Source organism: Platichthys flesus, chromosome 7 (genome assembly GCF_949316205.1).
Source record: "Platichthys flesus chromosome 7, fPlaFle2.1, whole genome shotgun sequence".
Taxonomy (NCBI): domain Eukaryota; kingdom Metazoa; phylum Chordata; class Actinopteri; order Pleuronectiformes; family Pleuronectidae; genus Platichthys; species Platichthys flesus.
In genome coordinates this window covers 27,395,821-27,407,297 of record NC_084951.1, presented here as the reverse complement: position 1 = coordinate 27,407,297, position 11,477 = coordinate 27,395,821, and the positions used below count along the sequence as shown (strand labels likewise).

The following is an 11,477-nucleotide window of genomic DNA, read 5'->3' as shown; positions in this document are numbered from 1 at the left end:
TGTGTGTCACTGAGGTGTTGGAACAATAACTAAAGAGAAGGAGGAAGGACCCGTAGAGTCGGAGCCGAGCTGAAGGAGCCGTTCAGGAAACTGAGTCTCAGTGTTTCACTTTCATTTCATTTACAGAAACACAACTTATCGTTTTCAGCCTCGGCTCTTTAACCTTTTTAAATAATAACACAAATTAAACTCATCAAACTACAGACAAGCAGAGTCTCATTCAAACTGTTTCTCACCTCCACTGAGTCTGAGCTTGTAGCTTGTGACTCATTCAGATATTTCACTCATAAAACTCTGATTAACCTCAATGGAAAAAGTCGTTAGTCAGAGTTGGATCTTTCCAAACGATTTAAACACTCAACACGTCTCTGACTGGAAACTGGAATTCAAACAGTTCTACTGGTGAGGATTTAAACGTTCAGGTATTTTAAACATTCAGAGAGTTATAGTTTCTGGTTTAACTCTTAGACTAACCACGTCACTTGACTCATGAGATTAGTGTTATATATGTTATATAATGTGTGTATTCATGTTATATAAACAGTATAGAGCTGCTGTTCCGTGCATCGAGCCTGCAGGTGTTTGATTGATGGGAACTGGGGACGAGGAATTTCAAATGAGTCCCTGCTGGTCCCATCAGAGCTGCTCAGCCTGGTTCGTGTCAGAGAGAAGGAATGTGGAGCTGGAGTCAGATCAGAAGACTACATCCACCCTGGACTGTGGTGGACGTGGGTGAACACAGCAGGTGTGTTGTAGCAGCTCAGCTGACAGGAGGTCTGCTCCGCTGAGGTCATCACGACCGAGAGGAACTCATCACACGCCTGAGAACACGGACTCACAAAGTGAAACCAGCCGGAATCAAACCTCCTTTCTGGATCCTCACCAGAATGTAATGAGTTCTTCTCTGACACAAGTCAAGTCCAGTTCCTGATCCGGCTCACAATCCAGCAGACAGAGGTGAAAACATAACCACCTTCCTCCCCAAAGCTACAGCAGCAAGGCCTGATGGGTAATGCAGTTCTCTTCAGACCTTGAACTATCAGAAATTAACTGAAGTGACAGACGTTTAGAAGATGGATGACCTGATCCTTCTCCTCCAATGAGAGACATGAGATCAACTCCCTGACTCACATCTGAAAACAGTTCAGCTGTCAATCAAACACAGTTTAAACGTCCTGCAGGATGTCGGGGGTCACGGGGTCACGACTCCCGTCAGCAGCCAATCAGCCTCCGCTGTACATCACACCTCCGTCTACATCCCTCGTTCACTCCCAAAGTCCCAGAGCACACACGTGCAGCAACACGGTGTGTGTGCGTGTTGTGTGTGAGACATTGTGGATTTGAGAGAGTATTGATGTTATTGTCAAGTTTTAACTGCAACCTCCAGGTACTGCAGCTACACACACTCTCTCTCTCTCTCTCTCTCTCTCTCTCTCTCTCTCTCACAGACACACACACAAACTCAAACACACACACATTCTCTAACACATACACACACACCTGCTTATGTACCCATACAATCCACATATAGGACAGTCACAGACACACTCACATATAATTAAAATAATCACACACTGCTCACTTCCACTCTTCATGAGAGACCTACACTTATCTGGAAGTTCTTTCTCACACAAACCAAACACACGCACACACACACAAACACACACAGACACACAAACACACGCACACACACACAGACACACACTTATAGAAGCTACATTAGAAACGCCTCCCCCTGTTTCTTTCCTCCTCTGTCTGACACCAGCGTCTTGTTTCATCCCTTCTCTTTGTCTGTCTTTAAATCAATTGTCCTCATGTAACTCTGCTCCTTCAGGTTTGTCCCCTGATTCCATGTCTTTGTGTCTCATCAGACTCATGTGTTGGACTGAATCCTGGATCCTCTGTGCAGGTACAGTGTGTTGTGGTGGAAGAGGCAGACGGCCACAGCCAAGAATAACACAACCTCAAATAACAAGGATCCCAGTGTGTGTGTGTGTGTGTGTGTGTGTCTGTGTGTCTGTGTGTGTGTGTGTCTGTGTGTGTCTGTGTGTCTGTGTGCCTCTGGGTGTGTGTGTGTGTGTGTCTGTGTGTGTGCCTGTGTGTGTGCCTGTGCCTCTGTGTGTGTGTGTTTGTGTGCATCTGTGTCTGTGTGTCTATATGCCTCTGGTTGTGTGTGTCTGTGTGTGTGTCTGTGTGTGTCTTGTGGAGGTCACCTACCTGTAGGGGTCGCTGGGGTCCTGAGCGTTGCAGGACTCTGCGTGTCCGTTACACACACAGCGTCCTCCGATGCTGATGTCCTTGATGCTGTAGTAATACTGAACAACAACACATCCACATTTACATAATTGTAGTTGAAGGATTATTTGACATTTTTGGAAAAATAATAACTTCACATGAGAAGATGATTCCACTTTCTTGCCTTTACAGTAAATATGAACATGGAGACATGAGCTGAGCATCAAGACTGGAAACCAGTTGACGAGCTGAAGCCGAATGATCATTATCATATCATGATCATTATCATATCATGATCATTATCATTTCATTGATCATTAATAAACTTGCGGCCTCTTGTAAAACACAGATGATGGATTCTCTTACATCTGGATATAAAGATTAAACTCTTGATGCTCAGATAAACACGGTCAGTGTCATAATGCACCTGAGAATTAGAATCAGCTTCTCTAAACACTCTTCTACACCAGCATGTTGTTTCTTTATTTCTAATTATGTATTAGTTATGTATATGGTGTCTAATGCTAAGCTAAGCTAAGCACTTCCTGTTTCTCCAGTTGTAAAAGTTGTGTTCTTTGTTTTTAGATGAAATCAGGAGTAACTAATTCCAAATATCTCAAATAATGAATATAAATCCAGAAAATAAAAAACACATCAATAAAAGAGGTGCAAATGATATAATAAAATAGAGTAAGTTGCAGTGCTCATTGTCTGGAGGTGTTTCTCACCCTGCGGGTCACGGTGGGGTCGCGGAGAGCTTTGCCCATCAGGTGACCCAGCAGCGTGTTGGTTCTCAGGAAGCGCAGCCGGATGTTGGTGGCCTTGGTGAACTCCCTCAGCACCGGGGAGTAGGAGAAGTTCATGGCGCCGGGACGGCCGTTCACCAAGGACACCACGACCTGAGGAGAGGGGGACGTTACCAGGGGACAGACGTGGAATGAGACACAGGACGGCCGGGGACAGTCGAGTGAGAGCGACGCTATCGACCAATCAGGCAGTAATCCACAGCGACACACAAACACACACAAACACACAAACACACACACAATGAGGAATCTCACTCACCTCTCCGTTTTCCAGCGGGACGATGCGTGAGTACTCGGTGGTGCAGACGATGTCGTCATCATTGCTGATTCTCTCGATGGTTCTCTGTCCGAAACGTTCGATACAGTCTCTCTTAGAGGCTGCACACACACACACAGACACACAGACACACACACACACACACACACACACACAGAGAGAGAGAGAGAAGGTTCTAATTAGTTAAACCAGAGAACGTGAAAGGTGAAAACATCTTCTGCTGTGAAACTGTTTAATGATGCGTCTCTGAGTCATAATTAGAGGACGTCTGTAATCTGTTCAGGTCTGTGATCTGTTCAGGTCTGTGATCTGTTCAGGTCTGTGATTGGTGGAGGTCCAACTTTCTTCTTTAAATACACGTCGGCTCCAACACACAATCATCAGCTGCTTGTTCACACACTCGCTCTAAACACAAACTGTTGAAAACACAACTCTGACTCCAAAAACAACTCATTCAACAATCTACTTCTTTTATTAAATCACATATCAAAGAATGACTTCATTCAAAGATATAGACTAACAGGGAGTTAATGGTGTCGTGGATTGTCTCCACCAACCAGTGCAGACTCACGAACATGAGGTCACTGTGACCTTTGACCTTCTCATTCCCTGAAGTCACACATGAGAAATCATGTTCAAATGCAGAAACATGTTTCCACTTTTCTTGGGAGTCTCAGAGACCATTTGTGTTAAAGTGAGATGATTCTCTTGAGTCGTAAAGAAAACACGATGACGAGACAAGAGGAGTCACTGTGACCTTTGACCTTCCAAATCTAATCAGCTGATCCGTGCAGTGAAGTAAACGTTCAAACAAATTCTGAGGTGATTCCCTCGAGTTGTTCTTGAGAAACCGTGTTCACAAGAATGAGACCAGAGGACGACATGAAACTTAACGCCTCCGGCCACCGGGTGGCGCCGGCGAGGAGACAAGTCCAACCTCAGGCAGGCCTCGATGTGAGAAGATAAGGGACCAGATGAAGAGCCTTTAACTTTATGTTATTTGTGTGTGTGTGTGTGTGTGTGTGCTCGCAGTCTGAAAAAAAGCTGCTTCGACTTGAGATCGACACACACACACACACACACACACACACACACACACACACAAGCTGCGACCTGTTGGTGGAGCATGCCTGGAATCTCCCTGCAGCCCACCTGGATTGACAGCTGCCACATTCAATCAGAGGGCGGCTCTATGATGTAATGATGTCCCGCCTCTGACCTGACCAACAAACCAAGCAGCCAATCAGACGGCTCCCCCCGGGGCAGCTGTTTCACTCTGAGATGAGAGGGGGAATCAGACTGAGCCCTGGGGGAGGGGGGGGGGCATGAAGCGATGCTGATGGAATCTGACCTGGTGACCTCTGGAGTGTGTGTGTACAGTACAGGTACATACACACGTATGTGCTTCTACTTACAGGCAAAGTACTGCCAGGGCTGGTAGGTCTGACCGAAGTCCACGGAGCGCTCCAGAACCCAGAGGTCCGGACGGGGGGAGTTGGCGAACTTGATCAGCACGTAGGCCACGTGGTAGAGCTGCAGGGAACATGAAGAAGAAGAAACTCAGCTTATTAAAAATCATCTTTACCTCGGTAGAGCTCAAAACTCCTCCAGCCTCCAACAGTCTGACTTTACACATCTAGATCCAGTTATTATTCTACAGGAAACAGCTGACCCACAATGCATCTCTCCACCAGGTTCGGGGGTGAAGGTTAAACTTGAACCTCTCTGAAGTGTTTCTGACCGTTTCTGGGATTTAGCTTGAAATGGAGCAGAGTAAAGTAAAGGAAGAAGAGAGAAAGGAAAAGAAAGGAATTGTTTTGGGACAAAAAGGAAATTGATGGGATGGAGGGAATTGAAAGAGGAAAAGAAAACAGAAAGAAAGGAAATCAAATCATCTGCGTTCGAGGTGAAAACGGAACGCGGGCCGTCGGTTTCTAATCAGCCCGATGGACCTGAGCAGCTGAGGCCCGAACCCGATCCTCTCTGAGGCGTCTGACCCGTCCGGTCACATGTGACGAGTCCGACCAGCTCCTGAACCTGATGAGACACAGATGCTCCTGCATCATCGTCTCTCGCCCGCTTCTCTCTCGCTTGTCATCCCTCGTTCATTTCCTGAAGGATGTGGAACTGGTTAAAGACGGATGACAAGCTGCTCTCAAGGGCCGAGAGGAGGGGGGGGGGGGGGGGGGGGGACAGCTCTTCTGTTTTAAAACTGCAGCTAAAACACAACTCCCTAAAACAACACAATGACGCACAGGATAACACTAGAACAACACCACCTCCTCTGTGTGTGTGTGTGTGTGTTTAAATGAAGGCTGAAAACTGATTGTGATTATTTTGCATGGGTCTGTGGCTTTGTAGGAATCTATGGTGGTGAAGAAGGTGCATGAACCAGGTCCCAGTCACCACCAGTACAGGACGCACAAAGACACAAAGCTAACACACCCACACTGAGAGTTGTGGAGTTTTAACTGACTTTGTTTAACCGACACAGTTAAAGAACAAGCGGAGGATATTCAAGTGTGAGCGCAGGGTTTAGAGTGAAAGCTGGACCGAATCTGAAGGACACTGAACTCCAGAGGTTCTCCAGAGGTTCTCCAGAGGACGGATGTGTGTGAACGCAGATGTGTGTCTGTGTGAGAGCCGGACCTCCGCAGGTCTGACTCTGAAAAGGAGCTCACTCTCATATGAAGAGATGAAACAGCTCCAGGGCAGCAGGTCAGTTTGAAGTCTTCACTGCCAAAGGACATCACACCAGTTATTAAACTTTCCACCAGCAGAGAGAACGTTTAACAGTTGTGTTGCACAAAGACACAAAAGATTCTAATCGATGGTGAAATTAGATCAGTTCAAAGTTCAAAGTTCAAACCACGAGGACACAGGCGGGAAAATGAGAGAGGAACTCTAAATAACCAGCAGGTTGTCTTTCTGTTCGTGTTTCAACAAGCTCCACGTTTAGCTGCTGTTTGTTTCAACAAGTGCAACACACACACTCACACACACACAGAGACACACACACAAAGACACACAGTGACACACACACAGACACACACACACTCACACTATTTGATCATCCATCACTGGAGTTAAGCTTGTGATCCTGACTTCCTCTTTCTGACATGCAGCTCGGTCAGAGGTGGTGACAACACACACAAAGACACACACACAAAGACACACACTCCCATACACACACACACACACACACACACACACACACACACACACACACATACACACACACACACTCAAACTACTCCATCACTGTGGAATGAGGAGGATGATGGAGGGAAGGAGGCGGAGGAGAGGAACATGTCAGGTTTTATCTCTTGACAGAGAGAACAACTCAAACCTTCTGTCAAGGGGAAAATATTAAATGAATAATGTTGTGGTGATTAAAGAATCAGCAGAATTCACAGAAAGAAAGAAAAGACTCAGTTTGAGTTTTCAAGTTTTAAAAGCAAGTGAATCATAGATATAGTTTATTCAGTCTGCTCATGTTTTCATAACGTTTCTATGAGAAGAAACAACCATTAACAATCTATTCAGAATGTGTGTAACTATATTTTAGCCTTGAGCAGAGAAGCTGAGATAATAATAATCTGACCATGTGTGTGTGATCTGAAGGAGGCAGAGAGCGAGGCCTCACTCGTCCCTCAGGGGCCGAACTGATTGAAGAAGAACCCAGAAGCATTCCTGTGATTCCACATCGAGTGCGAGCGGCTGAGGAGGCACCTGAAGTTCAGATCACTGAACAACCAATCAGGTGAGCTCTCCCAGAGCTCCGCCCCCGGCCCCATGAGGGACAGGTTTCAAACCTACACCTGTTCTCTGCTCTATTATTCTGTGGTTATTGTTTAATGTTTTATTTCTGTATCATGTTTTATTATTATATATCTGTCGCCAATCTTATTGTATAAATAAAGTTTATTATTATTATTATCAGAGACGTCACCGAGACGATGAACATGGACTCAATAAAACACGAAACATGAAACTCAAATATAACATAATAATATGATGATTATTAATTTAAAAAGTATGACAATTAAAGTTATCCAAATCACACAGACGTGTGAAGCATGAGACTGGCTCATGTCACATGTGCATCTGTCATCAAATCAATCAACAGCATCTCAACCTTAAAACATTAAACACACACTGGAGCGTCTGTCGCCAGCTCCCAGTGGGAACCAGTCTGTGGCCTGGTGTGAAAAAGACACACACACACACAGACACACACACATGGATTTATGGATTAGTGGCGGCCTCCCAGGTCAGTCTCCCTGAATTGCCCGTAGACCCATCAATCAAACTGCTTTTACCATGGAAACAGGTAGCCAGCAACAGGTCAGACCGAGGGGAAGAGAGAGAGAGAGAGAGAGAGAGAGAGAGAGAGACAGAGCGAGAGGGAGAGAGAGAGAGAGAGAGAGAGAGAGAGAGAGAGAGAGAGAGAGAGAGAGAGAGAGAGAGAGAGAGAGAGAGAGAGAGGGAGAGAGAGAGAGAGAGAGAAACCTAAAGGTCGTCTCTGAAACAGGAGGAAAAAACACCAGATGAAACTGAGACAAAGTCGTTAAAATGTGCTAGGACCCTATAGGACCAGGAACAGGACCAGGACCGGGACCGGGACCAGGACCAGGACCAGAACCGGGACCGGGACCGGGACCGGGACCAGGACCAGGACCAAGACCAAGACCAAGACCAGGACCAGGACCATGACCAGGACCGGGACCAGGACCAGACAGGGCTCTCACATGTATCATGTTGGGCAGCAGGTGATGAGGTTTAGTCCCAGGATGTGACGATGTGTGATTTGTGAACACACACGGATGAAAACAGGAGGACGAGCAGAAGCAGAACTAATCAAGAGTTACATCAAAATATGTAATGAAGATGAAAACCAAACCAACACATAAAGACTTGAACAGCAAACCCCATGTGAAGCCAAATGGACGTCTACAGAAGTTAAGAGCAGTGTGAGAGATTTAAAGCAGCAGATGGTTCAGAGAGACAGAAAGTAAAGACCAGGAACATGAACCTGTGATGACATGTCAGGAGACACTGTGTGAGATGGAGCTGGATATACATACACATGAGCATCTGAGGAATGCAGGTGTGTGTTTGTGTGTGTCTGTGTGTGTGTGTCTGTGTCTGTGTGTGTGTGTGTGTGCCTGGCTCCTGGCTGGGTTAATAATTGTACACATTCCTTGGTGGCACCACATTCCCTGTGCCTCAGGTAACCATGGAGATAAGACGGGGACAAACAAAGGGACAGGACCCAGCGGGGGGGGGGGGGGGGTCCCTGTTTGGACGTGTTCGAACCCCGAGGAGACGGACTGTGGACAGGTCGACTTTAAGAGTCAGAGGTTTGGTGATGATTTCATTTCACAGAGTTGTTTGTATGATTTATCTTCTGGAGCAGAAATGACTCGATGCTAATAAATCAATCTGGAAAATAAATTCACATCTCAAAAGGACTTGTTTCCTACGACCGAACAACATCTGAAGACTGAAGAATATCCCCTCCACATACGTTAGTGGTTTCTTAATAAATATTATGAATTACCTGAAAGTAATAAATAATGTCCCTTCTTGCAGCCTTACAGATCTGAACCAAAATCCCATCAAGGGGCTCAAACTGGGCTCACTGGGGCCTCAATGGGATGACAGGAAATGTAATTAATATAATTAAATTAAATGATAGAAATATTGAAGCAAAAATCTCCATACTGATGGAGATAAGTGAGTGTGTGTGTATGTGTGCGTGTGTGTTAGAGAGATGTTTCTTGACAGGCCGGTGTCAGGAGAGACTTGGAGGAGGAGGAGGAGGAGGAGGAGGGAGGTGGGTAAGAGACGAGGAGGAGAAGGAGGGAGGAGGAGGAAAGTGGATAAGAGATGAGGAGAAGGAGGTGGATAAGAGAAGAGGAGGAGGAGGAGGAGGAGGAGGAGGAGGGAGGTGAATAAGATCCGAGCAGGAGAAGGAGGAGGAGGGAGGTGGATACCAGACGAGGAGGAGAAGGAGGAGGAGGAGGAGAAAGGTGGATAAGAGACGAGGAGAAGGAGGAGGAGGAGGAGGGAGGTGGATAAGAGACGAGGAGGAGGAGGGAGGTGGATAAGAGACGAGGAGTAGGAGGAGGGAGGTGGATACCAGACGAGGGGGAGGAGGCAGCGTTGTGACGAGGAGCTGCAGCTGGATCTGTCAGCATGGAGGAGATTTAAAGTCTCTTGTTAACCCTGAACACGTTTACTCTCATCCTCTCGTGGGTCGTGACCTGCAGCTATTCTTTTTATTACAGATATATAATGTAATAAATGAATCATTGAGGTTAACACTCTGAAGATGATTCAGTTGATGGTTCCTTTGAGCAGAAGAGAAAACCTCCCCTCAGTCTAAAGAGTGATGGAGACGAGTGGTAAATGGAGACGAGCAGCAGCTGTTCGACTTCTTGTCTCATCTCGTTGCTTCTGAATCAAATAACAACATTAATTCAGATCTGGAAGATTCTTTCATAAAGTGAAACTTGTTTGTGCTTGAGCAGTCAGACGAGCCAGAACCAGGAGGAGTGAGCAGCACAACATCAGCTTTAACACAACGAGGATCAACGCTTTAGAACATCCATGAACTTCCTGTTTTCACTGCAAACCAGCAGAACCAGGTCCAGTCTGATCCAGACCCAGAACTCCTCTGAGGAACCTTTCACACCTGATGTTCAGGTTCACACTGGACTGATGAGTCTGAAGCTCTGGACCTCACCAGGTGTGGAAATGTGCTTCAGATCAAACCTGTGCTCCAGATCCAGAGACTCCACAGATTCATGCGGAAGTGAATTCACAGCTCAGACTCTGAGTTCGTCTTCTTCAGCAGTAAAATGTCCAGTGTCCTTTCTCTCTGTCAGTCACTGTGTCATCTGTCTCACTCTGTCTCTGCAGAGATCCAGTGGTGCCAGACTGAGCAACAGCTGCACACACACACACACACAGACACACACACACACACTCTCTCACACACACAGACACACACACACACACACAGACTGTACAAGGAGTAAATCAACCTCTCAGCTCTTTATTGTACTACATAGTGTGTGTGTGTGTGTGTGTGTGTGTGTGTGTGTCAGCTCCCAGAGGGTGAAGGTCATTCCTCACATTCCAGGTCGATCTGGTTGTGCCTCCTCCTCCTCCTCCTCCTCCTCCCTGTCCTCCCTGTCCTTCCTCGTCCTCCCTGTCCTCCTGTCTCTTCGTCTCTCAGGATGATACAAAGAGCGCCTCGGCTCTTTGTACACAGCTGCTCTCAGACCAGTTTGCTTTTATCAGCTTCACTGGAAACAGATGAGGAGGAACCGAGCTTTGCAAAATGTAAACATACTCGTCAGCGAGACCGACAACTAACCGAGCCCAGTCCAAACCCAGCAGGCTTCTGTTCTCTGGGTCCAAACCCATCAGGGTTCTGTTCTATGGATCCAAACCCATCAGGGTTCTGTTCTCTGGGTCCAAACCCAGCAGGCTTCTGTTCTATGGATCCAAACCCATCAGGGTTCTGTTCTCTGGGTCCAAACCCAGCAGGCTTCTGTTCTCTGGGTCCAAACCCAACAGGGATTCTGTTCTCTGGGTCCAAACCCATCAGGCTTCTGTTCTCTGGGTCCAAACCCAACAGGGTTCTGTTCTCTGGGTCCAAACCCAGCAGGCTTCTGTTCTCTGGGTCCAAACCCAACAGGGTTCTGTTCTCTGGGTCCAAACCCATCAGGGTTCTGTTCTCTGGGTCCAAACCCAACAGGGTTCTGTTCTCTGGATCCAAACCCAACAGGGTTCTGTTCTCTGGATCCAAACCCAACAGGGATTCTGTTCTCTGGGTCCAAACCCATCAGGCTTCTGTTCTCTGGGTCCAAACCCAACAGGGTTCTGTTCTCTGGGTCCAAACCCAACAGGGTTCTGTTCTCTGGATCCAAACCCAACAGGGATTCTGTTCTCTGGGTCCAAACCCATCAGGTATTCTGTTCTCTGGGTCCAAACCCAACAGGTATTCTGTTCTCTGGGTCCAAACCCAACAGGGTTCTGTTCTCTGGATCCAAACCCAACAGGAATTCTGTTCTCTGGGTCCAAACCCAACAGGTATTCTGTTCTCTGGGTCCAAACCCATCAGGGTTCTGTTCTCTGGATCCAAA

The 11,477-nt window shown here is 46.8% G+C and overlaps 1 protein-coding gene across 1 annotated transcript in view; it reads right to left on the bottom strand.

The window, feature by feature from the left end:
• Positions 1-11,477, bottom strand: part of lama5 (laminin, alpha 5) — a 72,613-nt gene that overhangs the window by 43,171 nt on the left and 17,965 nt on the right. The window contains exons 3-6 of the mRNA XM_062391384.1: positions 4,734-4,851; positions 3,301-3,419; positions 2,964-3,134; positions 2,218-2,315 (exon numbers count right to left, since the gene is read on the bottom strand). Of these exons, the coding sequence (XP_062247368.1) occupies positions 2,218-2,315; positions 2,964-3,134; positions 3,301-3,419; positions 4,734-4,851 (506 nt within the window). The remainder of the gene's footprint in view (positions 1-2,217; positions 2,316-2,963; positions 3,135-3,300; positions 3,420-4,733; positions 4,852-11,477) is intronic.